Source organism: Emydura macquarii, unplaced genomic scaffold (assembly GCF_026122565.2).
Source record: "Emydura macquarii macquarii isolate MOO-44397 ecotype Brisbane River unplaced genomic scaffold, CSIRO-AGI_Emac_v2 contig_71, whole genome shotgun sequence".
NCBI classification, from domain to species: Eukaryota; Metazoa; Chordata; order Testudines; family Chelidae; genus Emydura; species Emydura macquarii.
The window spans coordinates 1036453-1054581 of NW_027130208.1; the positions used below are offsets into that span (position 1 = coordinate 1036453).

The window sequence follows — 18129 nt, forward strand, 5'->3', positions numbered from 1 at the left end:
GCCCCCCACGTGCTCCCCATCTCTCCCTGGCCTGGCCCTTTAAATGATGCAACCGGCAGCAACTCTGGCTCCGCCCCTCCGGCCGCCTCCGTCCCCATTGGCGGAGCTGCCGGGAGCCAGGGCCCGCCGCGCTGCTCCTCCATTGGCCAGCAGGGCCGTCCTCGCCGCTGACTGGCGGCGCCCCCCGCAGTGCCCGCCTCCCGCTCGCTGATTGGCCGGCTCGGGCCCCGCCCCCCCGGGCCGGCAGCGGCAGGCAGGAGCATGGCGGCGGCGGAGCCGGACGCGCTGAGCCTCTTGGCGGCCATCGGGCTGAGCGAGCGCAAGGCGCGCGAGACGCTGAAGAACGAGGCGCTGAGCGCGCTGCTCCGGGAAGCCGTGACCCAGGTAACGCGGCGACCTCTGACCCCGCCCCGACCTCTGACCCCGCCCTGACCTTTGCCCCTCCCCCCAACGGTGCCTGACCTCTGACCCCGCCCCTGCGCCCGCCCTGACCTTTGCCCCGCCCTTTGACCCAGCCCTTGTCCCGAGCCCCTCCTCTCCCCAGCTGTGCCTGACCCTGCCCTCTGACCCCTGACCCTGCCCTCTGACCTCTGACCCCTTAAACCCAAGCCCTCCGCCCCCCCGCACCCCTTTTCTGCGGCCAGGTTCCTGTCCCGTCCCTCCCCCGTGGCCCCGTGGCCCCAGCGCCAGCAGCAGCTCCCGGTCTCCTGGCGGAGCGGCCCCTGCCCCGACCCAGGCTGCTGTCTCCAGGTCCCTGGGCGCCGGGCCCGCTGACACAGGCGCGGCGTTTGGCTCCCTCTGAGCCCCCGGAGTCGGCTGCCCTGGCTGCGTCTCGGGCCTGGCTGTGGGCTGGAGACCCAGGGTGGATTGGCTGCCATAGGAGCTGCTGAGGGGCTCGCGTGGAAGCAGAGAAAGTTTTCCTCAAACTCCCCGGGTTGGCAGCTTCCTGTCGCTCATCCTCCGCCTTCCCCTCCGCTCCTCTGGCTCGCCCGGGATGGCGACACTCGCGTATGCTGCATTCCTTCTGACCCAGCCGTGCCTCTCCCTCGAAACAGCCACAAATCCCTTCTCGTTCACAACTGAGTCCCCCCGGGAGGCTCTGAGACCCACGGCCTGCCGTGCTGGGAACGTGCAAGTGACTGCACGGGCTTTTCATGGCCCACGCAGGGAGACGGACAGACAAAGAGGGGCCTGGATTTGTGTCGTGCGGGAGTTTCAGGACTGTCCGCCGTGGGCAGTGACACGGGGGGAAGGACACAGCACTTGTAAACCGAAAGTTCCCCTTTCCATGAGCTCGTGTCAGCGACGATTCCCAGGAGGCGGCTGTTACCGCCATGGCTGAATGCGCCAGCTGGCGTTTCTCCCCAGGGCGTGTCAGGACCCCTGGACCTGGGCTGGGTCTCTGAGCTTGCGGCGCTCAGATGTTTGGTTTTACAAGAGGATTTTTTGCAAGAAACAGAAACAGAAACTAACTCCTGCCCGTTAAAATCAGATAGCATTTACAATTCAGCGCTTCCTGGATAGCTGTGCCTGGGTCTCCCTGTGCGCGTGACAGCCGCGTCTCAGACACTGTTCAGGGGGAACTGATGGTTTTTGATGGCAACGTGGCGTGTCCTGGGTGCACGTGCTCCAGGCCTAGCCTGGAGAAGAGGGGCCCCTGCTCACCAAGCTGTGCCCCTCAGCCCACAGGGGAGCACCCCTAAGGCACTGCTGAGCTGAGCGCTCTGTTCTCTGCACCCTTCACAAAACAAGGAGAGAGGTTTGCTGGCCCCATAACTGCCCCGGCTGCTCCACGCCTCCCCCAGAGCTGCTTTCGTTGCCTTTCTTCCCACCCACCGCAGTAATTTCACGGATTTTTGTCACTCTGGGCTTCTCCAAGGAAGTATCCCTGCCCCTTCCATGCCAGGCCCGGCTCTGCTCTGCTCCTGTTTTATACTGGCTCTACACCCAGCCTAAGGGTGTGAAAAATTCAACCCTGAGTGTAGTTAAGCGTCCCAAGCCCCAGTGTAGACAGTGCTAGGCTGACTGAAGAATTCCTTCACCCACCTAGCTGCCCCCTCTCGAGGGGGTGGATTTGCTACAGCAACAGAAAAGCTTCTTCCAGAGTGTCCCCACCACAGCGGCGTAGCTGCGGCAGCGCTAGCGTGACGCTCTCTCTTCACTACATGTCCTTCTTCCTTCCTGTGCTTTAGGCTCAAGGAATTCTGGGCCCAGCTATCGACAAGACAACTGGTACCCTCTTGTACAATGTGGCTTCCCGTCTTAAGGACCAAAAGCATCTTCGTTTCCTTGTGGGCTGCATCAGCAGCAAGAAGATCGTCACAGACTTGCAGCTCAATGGTACGCGAGCCCCATGTGATCCAGGAGGCTGGCAGCTAGATGTGCTCTCCTTCCTTCCCAAGTGCAGCGTGGGCTCTGCTGACTCCGCCGTGGTGTGAGATCTGTGGTTACGCAGCAGCTCCGCCTCGTTTGAATTCCCTGTTCCCGCTCCGCTTCCTGGCTGCACCGTGCTCTGTGCGTGCAAAGTCATAACCCCAGGGCCCTTGGCCAAGGCTGCACCTCGCCCCGGGCTGCCTGTGGTTTCACTGTGTGTGGGGGGGGTAATTCCCAGTATAAATCAGCCATTTCCACCCTGCCCAGCATGAAGGGCTGTGTTCTCGCCCAAGCCTCGGGGTGTTTGTACTGGTGGGTCAGCCCCCAAGGCTGCTCCTCTGCGCCCGCATTACCGAGCAGGAGCGTTTCCTCGGGGGCTGCCAGCCTGTGGAATGGTCTCCCCAGGAAGGGGAGAGGAGCCCCTATCACCTCAGTCCTTTAGACAGGGCAGGACAGAGGCCTGAAAAACACGCTGCAAGGAGCCATCCTGCCCTGGCCTTGGCGGGGAGGGGAACAAGAAGCCCTAACAAGTGTCATGCCTCTGATCCCAGCCTACTCTGCGCGCTGCGGAGCACACCCTGTGCTGTGCGGAGGGCTCCCTGTGCCGCTCACCGCAGGGTTCAGATGAGGGCTGGGACTGGAGGGCCCAAGTTCTGGTGGCATTGGCCCCCCTGGGTAGCAGTGGGGTGCTGGGGGTGCGCTCCATCTGGGCCAACGCATCCCAGTGGCATGTGGGGGATGTGCTCCGTGAGCCGGGGAACACCGCCCAGCAGGGAAGGTGTTCAGTCCAAGGCAGCAGAAGGGGAATCGGATGCCTGGCCAGCTGGCCAGTGCCCTGCCTAGCCTGTCCCAGGCCTGTACTGGACAGCTGGGAACATCACCCTGGTGGCTGACTTGAGGCCTGAAGCCCCGGGTAGACGAAGCTGCTGCTGTTGACTGGCTGCAGCCATGTGTCCGTGAAACCCCTCTGGACAAGCGGGGACCCCTTGGGGGAGGCTCCTGGCGAAGCAGCCCACCTGCGGTGCGTGGAAATCCCGCCTGCCTGCGCTGCCCCTGAGCTGCCTGTCTTGCCTGCCCCAGCTGCCCTGGAGTACGTGCGGAGCCACCCGCTGGAGCCCATCGACACCACAGACTTTGAGCGGGAGTGCGGCGTGGGGGTGGTCGTGACCCCGGAGCAGATAGAGGAGGCCGTGAGTACGAGTGCCAAGCGTGGCCGGACTCCCTGGCCTGCCAGGCCGTGCGGAGCTCTGGAAGGGCAGCCCCTGGGTTAAGGTGCCGGGATGCCTTGTTCACGGGCAGCGCGTCCTCGGCTGGGCGCAGGGCCGTGGGCTGGAGCGCGCGGGGTGGTGTCCCAGCTCCTAGCTCCAGTGTGGCTGGCGGGAGGCCTTGGAGAGAACACTCGTGTCTCGGGACTGCCGCCAGCCTGAGAGAGGCGGTGCCGGGTGCCCGCTGGCCCGTAGGGCTGTGGAGACCTGCTGGGGCGGCATGTCCGCCGGAGGGGTGGCTGGGCCACGGAGCGTCCGCGTGATTTCCGCTGAGACGGCAAAGCAATGCCAAGGGCAAAGAGCAAATGGTGGCCGTGGATGTTGGTGCCAAAGCCCCGCCAGGGAGGATGGGCCCAGGCTGGCCTGTAGCCCTTCCTGCCTGGAGCCTTCCCAAGGGGAGAGGGAAGGGCCCTTGTTCGCTGGAAGCTCCTTGCTGGCGTGTACCTTGGACGTACTAGTAGCTTCCTGGCGCCTGTGCCCAGCCCGTGTGGCGGCCCTGCTCTGTGCGTGCCAGTGCCACCCTCTCCGCCCCCACCGACGAGCTCATTTCGTGGGGTTTTTTCTCAGAGGAAACATCCCTGCCCCTCCCACGCCAGGGCCCTGCTCTGCTCCCGTTTCAGGCTGGCTCAGGCTGGGAAAGTTAGGTCGGCCTCGCGTGGCTCGGGTGTGAAAGATTCAGCCCTGCATGCCGCGGGTTAGCCATCCCGAGCCCGGCGTGGACAGCGCTGGGCTGCCTGAATAGTTCCTGCGTCCACCTCGAGTGGTGGTTTGCGACAGCCACGGAAAAGCTCCGTCCGTGGGTGCAGTGAGTGTCCACGCAGCGACAGCGCTTGCCGTGCAGAGCTCGCGTCCCCCAGCTATGTCCGTCCGTCTGTCCATCCTGTGCTCGAGGAATCGTGGGCCCCAGGTTCTGTCCTTCTTCGCCCTGCAGCCTGGTCCCCGCCCGGCTCACCTCTTGGCTCTCTCCTGCTCGCTCTAGGTGGAGGCTGCCATTAAGAAGCACAGAGGCGAGCTGCTGGCGGAGCGGTACCGCTTTAACATGGGGCTGCTGATGGGTGAGTGCGGCGCTGGCGGGTCTGCGGGTGTTTCTCCTTGGCACGGCTCCCGAGATGCCCTCCCCCCTTCAAGGCGTCTCTCGGCTCTGTTCCCTCCCCACCGGGCTGGGCGCGCTCCTTGTGCTTCTGCCAGACCACGCTCAGCATCCGGGTGCCCATCTCCTTTGCACCTCTTCTGACCCCCCTCCTGGAGCATCTGCTTCCCCGGTTCTCTGGCGTGCTCCCCACCCCTCCTGCCCTGGCCCACCCCAGGTTTCCGGGAGCCCCTGGAGCAGGGTGGGAGGCGTTTTCTGGTGCTTGCTCTGGGGAGCTAAGCTGCAGCATGTGCTCGGCTGCTGCCCTGTGACTCGCTGGCCAGGCCAGTGCCGGGCGGGGGTTGTGTCTTGGGAGAGGGGCGTGCGCGGAGCCGGCCCCGTGCTGGTTGCCTCGGTGCCCCTGGGCCCTCTGGCTGGCGGGGCTGGCGGGTCTGGTTTTAGGGCTCGCTCCCCAGTGGTGCTGCCACCTGTGTCCCTCGTCTAGCGGGTCCCACCGGAAACGCTTCTTGGCGGCCCCGTGGCCGCGGGCAGGGAAGGCTACGACTTGCGGAAATGCAGCTGGCCCGGGGCTGAGCTGCCCCAGCCTCGCGGGGTCCTGGCGCTCGGGGGCTTTGCCGGGTGCCACTGGGGCTCCCTGTGCTGTGGATCATGCCCTGCTCTGAGGAGGCTGGGCGGGGTGGCGCCGTTAAAGGCCCGGCAGTCTCTTGGCCCAGAGCTGCTGGTGCCGGGGGGCCGCACGAGCTCCCCATCCACGGGCCCCTTCTGCAGCTCCCCACCCTCAAGCGCCAGGGCCCGGCTGCCCCCGGTGGCTTCGGGGCATTTCTGGGCTTGGCGGCAGAGAGGCGGCTGGGATCTGCCCGTGGCCGGCGGCTGGTGGCCTAGTGAGGCCGTGGCCCTGATTCGAGAGGATAGTGCTGCTGCTTGTCCTGGGATCCCTGAGCCAGGGGCCTGCCCAGCCGTGTCCCGTACCCACGGCCGTCCCTGTCTGCTCCCCTCCAGGCGAGGCACGCGGCAGGCTCAGGTGGGCGGACGGCAAGAGCATTAAGAATGAAGTGGACCTGCAGGTAGGTGGGGCAAGCGCAGGGCCCTGCGCCTGCGACGGGGCTGGCGGCTGTGCCGGGCGCTGGTGCCCGCCAGCTGCCTTCGGCTTCGGAGAACGGTGGGCGCCGGGGCCTGGCTTCTGAACGTGGCGCTGGCCCCGGGAGTCCCGCGCCTGTGTCGTGTGTCACGTGGGAAGGGCTGGCTCCTGGAGCCCAGTAGCGCAGTGTGTCCAGGGGCAGCGCAGGGGAGGAATGGGGAGTCCTGCTGGCGCTGCCCCGGGTTACTGGCTGGGCTTCAGCCCGTGCGTGGGGACGGGAGGGGGAAGCGCTGCCCAGACTCCGTGCCCTCACACCTCCCCTTCTGCGCCAGGTGCTGCACTTGTTGGGCCCAAAGACAGAAGCTGACCTGGAAAAGAAACCGAAGGTGCCGTGGCAGCAGGAGGGGCCCCCGAGCCTGGCTAGCTGGCGGCACCCTGGGCTATGGGTGGGGGGGCCGGGTGGTCGATGGTGCAGTGGGGGGAGACCTGTGGAGGAGGGGCTGGGTGGTTAGTGGTGCTGTGGGGGGAGGGCTGGGCGGTCGGGGGGCTGTGCAGTTGGTGGTGCTGTGGGCAGAGGGCGGTTAGATGGGGGCTGGGCGGTCGGTGGTGCTGTGGGCAGAGGGGGGCTAGATGGGGGGCTGGGCGGTTGGTGGTGCTGTGGGCAGAGGGGGGCTAGATGGGGGCTGGGCGGTTGGTGGTGCTGTGGGCTCCAGGGGGGCACACATGAGGTCATTGGAGTGGAAGGGGGCAGGAGCTCTCCCCCAGCCCTGCCATCTCTCCTGGGCAGGGCCCCGTGGCCACTGGGGCTGCGGGCAGCCCGTGTGCTGGGAGAAATGGCCCTGCATGAGGGGGGCTCTGTGGGGCTGCGCCCTGGTGGGCAGCATCCCGTCTCAGCTGGCTGCGCGGGCCCGGGGACGGGGCAGGCAGGGCCTGTGGGTGCTGAGGGCTGCTCCCTTTCTGTCCCCGCAGGTGGGGCGGGAGAAGCCGCGGCCGGTGGAGGAGAACGGTGAGTCCGCTGCGGAGCGCTGCGCCCTGGCCCCCGTCGGTGCCACCACGGGAGCCGCTGGGCTGGGGCTGGGGCTGGGGCTGGGGCTGGGGCTGGGGCTGCTCCAGCGGGGCCTGGGAAGGAACTGGAGTCCTGGCCCGCCTGCGCTCTGTGCCCCACAGCAGGTGCAGGCCGGGCGGCCGGGAGAGCTGCCCTGCCGATGGGAGTTGGCTCTGTCCCTGGGACTGCTGCGGGGAGTCCGGCTGGGCCATTCCTTCTTCCTGACCCATCTCCCACAGCCCCTGAGCAGCTGTCCTGGGGCAGGCACGGGTTTCCAGCGGTGCCCTAGAGTCAGTGGGGCTTCTCTGGAGCAAGCCCTGCCAGGAGACCTATGGCTTGCAACCGCAGCCGGGAGGCCTTTGCCCCCCGTGGGAGAAGGGCCCCGCTTGTCTGGGGAGCAGGGCTGAGCGCTCTGGGGCTAGGGAGTGCCTGATGCCTGCCCCGTGCAGTGCCCGGCGGCCTGGGTCCCTCCCGCCATCCTGGGGCTGCCCAGGGCAGGGCTGTTGCTGGTCTGAAGGTGGCTACGGTAACAGCTGGGGTGCCCTGATCTCCGGGCCCTGGGACTGCGCTCAGGGCAGGGTCATTCATGTGGGGCTGCAGCTGACAGCGACCCGGGTGTCCAGGTCCTGGCAGGGCACGAGCCTGGCGTCTGCAGCACGCCTGTTCACTCGTCGGCCCACGCAGGCGGGCTGGTGTTTTATCCGCCGTCCACCTCGCGCCCGGCCCCTGAACCGCATGGTGCCTGGCCGCACTGCTCACTCGCTGTGTGCTGCGTTCTCACCGCGCCCGCCCCGGCCTCGGACAGCTCCTCCGGGCCGTGGGGCTGCCCCACCCATCCCTTGGCCTCGCAGAGCTCTCCAGAGCACTACACGCGCTCGCAGGGATGAAGTCCTGCCCCACCGCCTGTGGCCTGCGTATCGGCGGCCGCCCCTGTCTTGGGCTGGGAGCTGGCTCCCTGGACCGGGCCCTGGTTCCTGCAGCTTTGCGCCCGTGGCCTCTGAGCCTTGCCTGCTCCTGCTGTCGGTGGCGGTGGGGCGGGGCGGGGCGGGGCAGAGAGGGCCAAGGCCTTCCCTCGCTGGCTGCCCGCGCGCCCTGCCCTCCAGCTCCATGCCCGTCTCACGGCAGTCGGCGCACGGCTGGGAGCCTGGCAGGGCAGCGTGGCAGGGGCGGGCGGGGTTTGCTGCGGCGCGTCCCCTCACGTGTCTTGCCCCCTGCTCCCACAGGGGAGGTGGCCCCGGAGACGAAATTGCTGATGGAGCAGCTGCGGGGAGAAGCCCTCAAATTCCACAGGCCGGGTGAGCGCGCTGGCCTGCTGTGGCTGCCGGGCCTGGGCTGGGCGGGTGCCGGGGCTCGGCTGGCGCGGCGCGGGCAGGGCCTGGGGTGATCTCGGCTGGCTCTGGAGGGGGTGCCCCCCAGGCGCTGGCGAGGCTCAGCCCACGGCCCTGCTGCTTGTCGTGGAGGTGGTGCAGCCAGCCGTCCCTGCCGGGGGCGTCCCCGGGAGCTGGGCAGTGGGGAGCGGGACATGTGGCCCCAGTGCTGGGGGAATGGTGCCCCCGCTGGGCAGCCTAGCCGTGGGCCTGGGGCGGTCGCTGGGGGGGCTGCGTGCCGTGGGAGGGGCCGGCCAGGCTGCATGTCCCCGCACAGGAGGGTGCAGTCTGCAGCCAGCAGGACCCATTCGCGGAGGGGCGTGCATGTGGATTCCCACGCTTCCCTCCCTGCCGGGGGCTCCCTTCTCCCCGTCCGGGGCGCTGCGCCCCTGCCCCCCCGCACCGTGTGCTCACAGCGTCCCGCTCCCAGGTGAGAACTACAAGACAGACGGCTACGTGACCACGCCCCACACCATGGCCCTGCTGAAGCAGCACCTGGAGATCACCGGTGGGCAGGTGGGTTGGGCTGCTCTCTGCCAACTCCCCTCATTAACCACCATAACGAGTGCTGTCCAGCTGCTCATTAACCCCCACGACGGGCCTGGGAGGCCATTAGGCCACATGGGAAAACTGAGGCATGGGTGGGAGCTGTTTGGTGGCAGGGGCAGCCGAAGAGCTGGGGATAGAACCCAGGGACAGGCCTGACCCCTCCGCACGCTGCTCTGCCCGGCCCCATGGGCAGGGGTGCCTGACCCACAGAGCCCTTTGCTGCTGCTGCTGTCACGGGGCAGGGACCGTCTGGGGGCTGGCGCAGCTTGGGACAGGGGAGAGCCCAGCCCGGCCCTGCTGGAGGTGTTGGCGAGCTGGTCTGTCTCCGGCCCCCATCAGTGGGGCCCGCTGTCCCAGGGGCTGGGCGCCTGGCCCGGGTGCTGTGGGCCGTGGGGCTGTGAACCCCTCTCCCCTCAGGTGCGGACGCGGTTCCCTCCGGAGCCCAACGGGATCCTGCACATTGGCCACGCCAAAGCCATCAACTTCAACTTCGGCTACGCCAAGGTGAGCCCCCCCGCGGCCAGCCATGCCCCCCCCGGCCACGCCACAGTCCTTCTCTCCCCCCCCCCCCCGGCCACGCTGAGGTGTGCCCACCCCTCCCCCGGGCCAGCCATGCCCCCCCAGCCACGCCGAGGTGCGCCCGGGTCCCAGCCTGAGCTCAGCCCCCCACTCTCCAGCCCCCCGCCCTCCGCGGGCTCGCTCCAGGCAGCAGCTGGGAGGGGGCAGGGAGGCAAGGCCGGACTCGGAGCAGGCACCAGGGGGTCCCGCTGAGCCCAAGGCCCCCGTCAGCACCTGGGGCTGCCCTGCCCCACCCCCGGCGCCAGGCCCCTGGCCTGTTCCCAGTGCACTGAGCGGGGGGGTCCTGGGGTGGGGGCACGGCTCACAGCGCTGTGCACCCCCCTCAGGCCAACGGGGGCGTGTGCTTCCTGCGCTACGACGACACCAACCCCGAGAAGGAGGAGGAGAAGTACTTCACCGCCATCCGGGACATGGTGGAGTGGCTGGGTACGCGGGGCAGCGGGGGGGATGTGGGGCCAGGGCAGCAACAGTGGCGGGGGAGGGAACACGCGGGCAGGGGGGCGGAGCAGGGGCAGCTGGACACGAGGCGTGGGAGAGTCGGTGGCGGGGCCGGGGGAGCGGCCGGGTACCCACGGGACATGCCAGAGCCGCAGCTGCTGCTGGGCGAACGGGGCCTGCAGCCCTTCCCCGGGCTCTGCGGGTGGGGGCGCTGGCCTGGCCCTCCCCCTTCTCTCCATTTCACTCTGCTGCCCGCCAGGACGGGCGGAGCAGCTGGTGCGAAGGGCCCTGCTTGCCGCCAGTGGGGCAGGGCAGCCGGGAGGGAGCGCCCTGCGACCTGGTGCTGGGGGGGAGGGTGAGCCCGGGCCTGGCGCGGTGAGGCTGGGGCTCGGCCGTGGGGGGGGGGGTGGGGCGGGACAGGCACCTGCTCACGGGCTTGCTGTGCCCGCAGGCTACAAGCCCCACGCCGTGACGCATGCCTCGGACTACTTCGACCAGCTCTACGCGTGGGCCGTGGAGCTCATCAGGCGGTGAGTGTGCGGGAAGGGTGTCCATGGGGCAGGCCCCACACTGGGGGGATCTGGGGGCCGGGTCGTGCCTGCCTGGCTGCTGTGGGGACTGTCCGGAGCCGGGGGGGGGCTCTCAGCGAGCAGCCTGCTCCCCACGATGGGGCTGGACCCCGGGCTGTCTGGCAGTGCTGTACTGGGGACTCCCCCATGCCGCTCCCCGGCTGAGCAGCCTCCAGCCCGTGTCCCCTGGGTTGGGGCGGGGCAGGGGGTGCATGTGGGGCAGGTGTGACGTCTCTCTCCTCCCCCAGGGGCCATGCCTACATCTGCCATCAGCGGGTGGAAGAAATAAAGGGCCACAACCCTCCGCCCTCCCCGTGGCGGGACCGGCCCGTGGAAGAGTCGCTCCTCCTCTTCGAGGTACGGGGCCTTGGACACTCGGACGTGGTGCCCCCTGCAGGGACGCCCCCCCAGCCGGCGCCCGGCCCTGCTCCCCACGGCACCCTCTGTGGGGAGCCCCAGCCAGTGCCCCGCGCCCCCCGCCGAGAACGCTCTCTGCCCCCAGCGCGGGAGGTGGGTGGGGGGTGCAGGCTGTGGCTGACGGCCCCGCCTCTCTCGCGGCTGCAGGACATGAGGAAGGGCAAGCTCGAGGAGGGGGAGGCCACGCTGCGGATGAAGCTGGTGATGGAAGACGGGAAGCTGGACCCTGTCGCCTACCGCATCAAATACATGCCGCACCACCGCACCGGGGACAGATGGTAGGTGGCTCCCGCCAGCGCCGCCGGCCAGGGGCCCTCCCCTCGGGCACCGGCTGGACCCCCCGGCGAGGAGATGGGGTGAAATGGGACAGTGTGGGGGCGGGGCTCTCGCGTGCCCGGAGGTGTAAGGCCTGAGTAGCACAGTGCAGCTTGCCCTGGACTCCGGGGGGGGGCCCGGGGGGCCGGGGGCTGGCTCCGGGGGGGTGGCGGGCACTCAGCTTGGCTCCTGTGGCCAGGGCTGGGGGGTGGGAGGGGCGGCTTGCACTGGGTACCTGTGGGGCCTGGGGAGGGCTGGGCACCTGTGGCGGGGCTGCGGGGGGGCGGGTGCCTTGCCCTCAGGCCTGCCTTGCCTTTCAGGTGCATCTACCCCACGTACGACTACACGCACTGCCTGTGCGACTCCATCGAGCACATCACCCACTCGCTTTGCACCAAGGAGTTCCAGGCCCGGTGAGACGGGGCCATCTCCAGCTGGCCTCGGGGGCGGCGCAGTGGGGCAGGGAGCAGCTCCCGGAGAAGGGGCAGCGGCAGGCAGGGCGGGAGTAGCCCACGCGGGCCAGGCAGGGTCCCGCGTGCTGGTGAAGCCAGGGCTGGGGGGGGCGGGCGGTCAGTGCAGGCTGCTGTGGGAGCTGAGTGTGGTTTGGGGAGGAGGGTTCAGCTCCGTGTGGTGGGGGTCAGTGCCTGGGGCCGGGGCAGTCCGTGCCTCTGCGGCTGTGGGCCGCGCCGTGTGGATGTGGGGGCAGTGGTTGCAGCCGTGGGGAGCCGGGAAGAGGGGAGGTGGTGCCTGTGGCCGGGGAGCCTGGAGCAGGTGGGGGGCTGCGTGCGGGTGTGATCAGCTGGGTGCGTCCCCCCAGGCGCTCCTCCTACTTCTGGCTGTGCAACGCGCTGGACGTGTACTGCCCCGTGCAGTGGGAGTACGGCCGCCTCAACCTGCTCTACTCCGTTGTCTCCAAGAGGAAGATCATCCGGCTGGTGGAGACGGGCGCCGTCAGGTGGGGGCTGCGCGGGCTGGGGGTTGGGGAGCGGGGGCTGGCTCTGCGCTGACCCCCCGCTCACGGCCGGTGTTGCCGTTTCAGGGACTGGGACGACCCGCGGCTCTTCACGCTGACAGCCCTGCGCCGCCGAGGCTTCCCCGCTGAGGCCATCAACACCTTCTGTGCCCGGGTAGGTGCCCTGGGGCGGGGGGAGCTGGCGCTGGCCTGCCGCTCGTGGGCGGGAGCTGAGCGCTGCTTGTGCCCGCAGGTGGGGGTGACGGTGGCCCAGACGACGATGGAGCCCCACCAGCTGGAGGCCTGCGTGCGGGAGGTGCTGAACGAGCGGGCCCCACGGGCCATGGCCGTGCTGGAGCCCTTGAGAGTCACCATCACCAACTTCCCCACCGAGAAGGTGAGGCTCCCGCGTGCTGGGAGAGTCGCTCAAGGGACCCGGCCCGGGGTGCTGCTGGGGGGCAGTCTGATGGGGCCGGGGCTCTCCCAGGCTCCAGGCGGGGATGCGATGGTACCCGCACGGCCCCGCTTCTGGTGTTGACCCGTTCGCTTCCCCGCCAGGCCCTGGAAGTTCTTGTGCCCAACTTCCCAGCTGACGAGACCAAAGGCTTCCACAGCGTCCCCTTCCAGCCCCGCATCTACATCGAACAGACCGACTTCCGGGAGGTGAGCTGGGCCCGGGCCGGGCTGCTGAGGGCCCCGCGGGAACCACTCCTCCCCGTGGGGAATGGAGCATGGGGGGACAGGCACGGAGAGCTGGGGCTGCTTCAGGCCGGGCATGGGTCGGTCGGTCTGAGCGCCTGCCAGCCGCTGACCGGGAACGCCCCGGGGCAGCCGGAAGAGGGGGCTGGGACTGTACCTTGGCTAACACGGGCCGGGTTCTGCCCTTGCAGGTGACGGACAAAGGCTACAAGCGGCTGGCGCCCGGCCAGCCCGTGGGGCTGAGGCACGCTGGCTACGTCATTGCTGTCCAGAACGTCGTCAAGGTGGGCTGGGGCCAGCAGCGCATGGCCTGGGGTGCCAGTGACCCCCCCCGGCTGCAGGGGACGCGTGGGGGGCTGCCTGCTGCGACCTGCCTTTTGGCTTAGGGGGCCACTCCTTCGGATCAGCAGCAGCAGCGTGGCTGAGCAGTGGGTGGAGGGCAGGATGCCTGGGTTCCGGTCAGGCTCGGCTGCCGCTCGCCATCACGGGCACGGGGCTGGCCTGCTCCCAAGGCAGCGTCTCTTTGCTCGGTCCCTGCCGGGCACAGCTCTGCAGAGGGGGTGGGGCTGTGGCTCTCCTGGCGGCTGCTCTGCCTACGGCAGGGCCCCTTCTGCCCATGCTGGCTGTGTGGTGGGCACAGGGCCCAGCTGCTGGGGAGGGGGTGCCCCTCTGCCCATGCAGGCCCTGGGGTCTCTCGGCGGGGGGTTGCCCCTGACTCTTGGTCCCTGCCCAGGACGCCAGCGGGCAGGTGATGGAGCTGGAGGTGACCTGCACCAAGTCGGATGCTGCGGAGAAGCCGAAAGCCTTCATCCACTGGGTGTCGGAGCCGCTGGTGTGCGAGGTGCGGCTCTACGAGCGGCTGTGAGTACGGGGGGCGCTGCTCTGGGCTGCCCTGCAGGGAGGGGTTGGGTGTGTCCATGCCCTCTGTCAGTGCTAGCCCTGCTGCACGCCTGTAGCCCTGCGCTGGACGCAGCCGTCGGCACCCGGGGAACCTGCGACTGTCGCTTCAGCAGCTTTCCTGGCTCCCCGGGCCAGCCGCTGCCTGCCTGGAAACACCCCAGCCTCCAGCTCCCTGGCCCAGCGATCTCGGCGCTTCCCAGGCTGCCCGGGGGGGGAGGGGGCGCTGGAGGCCCTGCTGCGGGAGCTGGTAGGTCGGGGGGCTCCACTGGCATGGCAGCGCGTGGCTGGGGGGTTGGCACCGGGTGAGACCCGGCCAGGCTGAGCAGCTGAGGGCTGGATCAGCTGGTTGCTGAGGGGAATTTCACCCCCCAGCACAACTGGCAGGTGCATGGCGGGGACCCACCTTCCCATCAGGTGCTGCCCACTGCCACAGCTGGGACCTGACTGGAGACTCTGCCCCGAGCCCAGGGACTCCTGCCCCGGCTCTGAGTGGCCCTGTCTGTTCGCAGGTTCCTGCACAAAAACCCGGAGGACCCTGCTGAGGTGCCAGCTGGATTCCTGAGCGACCTCAACCCAGTGAGTGCTGGCGGTGCCCGGGCGCAGCTCTGGCGGGCCGGGCCTTGCTGCTGTGATGTGCGCCCACCAGCTGCCCCCCATGCTGCTGCGGCTTCGCTGCTGCCGGCCAGGCGCGGGCTGCCCCGAGAAGCCAGGCTGGGCGCTGGGGAAGGGGCGTATCCGGCTGGGAGTGCAGGGCATCGGCGTGGGGGCTTGCTAGGGGAGTCGCGGGGTGGGGTGTGCAAGTCTGAGCTGTCCTGTGCCCGCTGTGCAGAGCTGGGGCGCGTTCTGCCCAGCCCTGGAGGGAGGGAGGAGAGCGCACACCGGAGGGGCCGGCCCGGTGCGGGGCGTTTCCGCGGGGGATAGACAGACCTCGGCACGCTAGCGCGGCTGGAGCCAGGCCCCCAGGATCTCCCTTCCCTGTCCCGCTGGCTGGGCACAGCCGCCGCTGCAGGGCTCTCCTCCCACCCTCCCTGGGGGGCCCTGGCGGCTGGCAGGGGGGTCGTGCCCGTCGCCAGCTGCTGAGCGGTGCTGCCCTCCACAGGACTCGCTGCGTGTGATCGAGGGAGCCCTGGCTGACAGATCCGTCCGCTCCGCCAAGCCCTTTGACAAGTTCCAGTTTGAGCGACTGGGCTACTTCTCGGTGGACCCCGACAGCACAGAGGGGAAGGTGAGTCCTTGGGCCCCGGGGGCTGGGCTGGCCGGCGTCCCCAGGGCCCCGGGCGTGCTCAGTGCCTCTCCCTCTCCCCCGCAGATGGTGTTTAACAGGACGGTGACCCTGAAGGAAGACCCCGGCAAGGTGTGACGGAGCCGCTGCTGCTGCCTTGCTGGCCCTGGTCCGTCCTGGGGGCGCCGGCTCGGGCCCAGCGTGTCCCTCTGGGTGCGGGGCGGAGCGTGACCCACGAGCACAGGGCCCGGCCCAGCAGGAGGGTCACAGCTGCCTTAACACAAGCCCTGCTGGGCTCTGCAATAAACGCGTGGTGGAGCTGCCGTCCCGCCTGTGTCACTGGGATGGGCAGGGACCCAAGGGACTCTGCTGAGGGCTCCCCCCAACCACGCTGTCCCCCAGGCCGGCCCTGCCCTGCCCTCCAGCCCCACGGGGCCGGGCTGTGCTGCGGAAGGCAGCCTGAGGCGTTACAGGCTGGAATCCCCCAAGCAGCGGCTCGCCCTCCTGCCTGCCCTGAGGCCAGGGTGAGGGGCTGGCCGGGCCTCGGGCTTCCTGCGGGGGCAGCCTTACCCTGTAGCGTGCCTGGGCGCCACCAGCATTTCCCTGGGTGGAAGCAGGGAGGGGGAAGGGTAGGGTGGCTCCCGGCTGGTGGTTGTGAGGGGAGCCGGGGGCCGGCAGCAGGGAAGGGGGGTGCGTGAGGCGCTCTGGGCTGCCCCTCAGCAGGCCGAGGCGAGCTCATGGCCACTTGTGCAGCCTCCTGCGTGTCAGGGCTCTGAGGCAGGCTCCCCGAGCCGGAAACTCCGCCCTGCTTTCCATGGGGTGCCAGCAAAACGGCACTGGCCCCACACCCACCCCACTGCCCTCCTCCCCCGTGAACCTCCTAGCGGGATCCCTGGGCTCGAGGGCCACAGCACTGGGCGGTTCGGGGAGGTGGAGCGTGCCCTGGCTGGGATTCCCCGAGCGAGGGGCCGGGCCAGGCCCGTTAGAGACGGGACCTTTCAGGTACCTCTGCACAGCACCTGAACGCCCAGGACTGGCCCGCGCCGGCTGACGCGGGGGGGAGGCTTGTAAAATTGCAGGCCCTGGGAGTCAGAGAGGGGAAAGCAGGGCCCAGCCTCCAGCCCGAGTCTGAACATTGACACAGCCGTTCCCACCCTGCAGCCGGAGCCCGGGAGCCCAACGCTGAGCCCCGCTCTCCTGCAGATGATCCCTCAGAAAGCCCCCCAGGCCGGGCAGGGGAGTTCCTGCTGCTCAGCCCCGGGGGCTGCTGGGGAGAGCCCAAAGGTGCTGCCTGCTGCCCCCATCTGTGCCCAGGGCAGGGCAGGGCCGGCTGCACACAGCGGAGCCGAGTCTCCCAAACCGGCGGCTAATGCTGCCTTTCAATGCACCAGCCCGTCCCAAACTGCTCCTGGTTCCCCAGGCGGGTTAGCAGGCAGCTAGAACAAGGAGTTACACAGCCGCCTTTCCTGCCTTTCCGTCCGGCTCCCCGTTAGCCACTGGTCCAGTAAAGAGAGACGTTATTTAAACTCTAGTCCCTTTACCAACAATGTTCTCAGCCACAGGCCCGGAGCCCTCGGCGTTAGGATCTTACCCCAGTCCTCGCTGCCTGCCACTCCTCCAGTGATTAAGCTAACGGTGTGGGATAGCAAGGAGGGGAGGGATGTTGGCTGGCCACAGCACTCCGCTCCCGCCAAGCAGTGGAAGTCCGGGTGTAGCGGGGGACTGTGGCGCTTGCAGGCTGGTACAGTCCCTCTGCTTCCACCCACTCCCCGGCTGGCTCTCAGGCCTTGGTGCCACAGTTCAGGTGCAGAGCGGCTGCTCCGGAGGTCAGAAGCAGCAATGAAGCTGGGGCAGGCACAGCTGCCTTTTATGTCCCTTTGCCATGTGGCTTGTCCCAAACCTAGCCCCACAGACCAGGGCCTGGAGAAGCCTGAGTCCTGGCCAGAGACCTGCTCCTGCATGCCCTGGGGACTCGAGGTGCAGCTCCTGGGTTCTCCGGTGAGTTCCCTTGCTGGGCCATGAAGCAGGCTCAGTGCTGCAGCCATCCTGCCTGGGGTGTCACGCAGAAACCCAGCACCAGTTAAATACAGCCACAGCAGCCATACCCAGACTCTCATACGCCGCTCCAGCCGTGTACAGCTGCTTACCAAGCAGAGCGGCTCAGGACGCTGCCCCAGGTGCCTTGCAGGGCATAGCCTGGGCGATGTGTACTGCAGATCTGTAAGATGGGGGGCAGCGATGTGCTAAATGGTCACCCAGAGGCTAGACCGCGTCCCACCTGCTACGTCACCATCACTTTCCCCAGCAGCCCACGCAGCGGGCCCAGCTCCAGCCCAGCAGTGGGGCAGCCCCAGCTCTCCGGCCCCCAGCTCTGCCTTCGGATTCTCGTCCTGGCTGGAGGCTGCAGGTTTGCTCACATCCCACAGGAGGCTGTTAGATCCAGCGCCAATCCGGGCAGCCCCTGGCCCAGGCTCTGCAGCCCCTCCGCAGAGGGCAGTGCAGGCAGTGCCTAGCTGAGGTGAGTGCTGGGGACCAGGCAGGCAAGGGGAGGAGGGGGCAGCCTGGGCTGACCCCGAGTTGGGGCTGGGGGCGGGGAGCAGAGTAGCTCCAGCACGCTGTGCAGCGTGCTTCGCAGAGTCGGGCCGGCCTGCGGGTAAGGGCAGCCGGGGGCTCCATGTGACACTTCTGCCACCCTGGCTGGGGGCAAGGGAGGCCCCAGCAGCACCCAGCTGCAGGGCCCCAACAGGGAGGCAGAAGGGGAGTTTACCAGGGCCCAGAGGCCCTGGGGGGCCCGGTCCAGCCTGCAACCCCCATTACCAAGAGGAGCAAATTGTTCATGGCTCATGAGAGTGTACGTCTAGGGGAGGGGTTGTGGGGTGTGTGGGGCAGAGGTCCCCTGTTACAAGTTACATTAGGTGTGGGCCCTGCCCAGCTGTGCAGTGCTGGGGGCCCAGAGCGGCTCAGGCCAGGCAGGGTCACGCCACGTGGCCTGGTGAAGAGCACGGATGGAAGCAAGCAGCTCTCCTTGGAATGGGGAGAGCCCCTGGCACCCGGCTGGGAGGAGTGTCAGACTAAAGCAACGCCCCCCTTCAAGGGAACCCCAAACTCCGGATCCTGCTCGGCCTGGGTCCAGAGCCGTGGGGCCCATTCAGCACTGGCCTGGGAGGAGCTGCGGTTAGGGTCGGGGGGTGCCAGGCTCGGATGGGTGTGAGCCAAGCTCCTGCACAGTTCCCGCAGCGATGCCTGGGGCTGAGTGAGGGCTCAGTGCCCC

General features: G+C 68.6%; 1 protein-coding gene across 1 annotated transcript; it reads left to right on the top strand.

Moving 5' to 3' along the window:
• Positions 1-252: 252 nt before the first annotated feature.
• Positions 253-15181, top strand: QARS1 (glutaminyl-tRNA synthetase 1). The gene is made up of 24 exons (XM_067540933.1): positions 253-384; positions 2193-2340; positions 3454-3563; positions 4618-4693; positions 5728-5792; positions 6139-6192; positions 6776-6812; positions 8075-8146; positions 8649-8734; positions 9185-9271; positions 9673-9772; positions 10236-10314; positions 10602-10710; positions 10918-11048; positions 11406-11498; positions 11903-12040; positions 12125-12212; positions 12291-12434; positions 12596-12700; positions 12928-13020; positions 13470-13597; positions 14146-14212; positions 14736-14861; positions 14946-15181. Exons 1-24 carry the CDS (start codon positions 262-264, stop codon positions 14994-14996), a joined length of 2310 nt encoding a protein of 769 aa, XP_067397034.1. The 5' UTR covers positions 253-261; the 3' UTR covers positions 14997-15181.
• The last annotated feature ends 2948 nt before the right edge of the window (positions 15182-18129 follow it).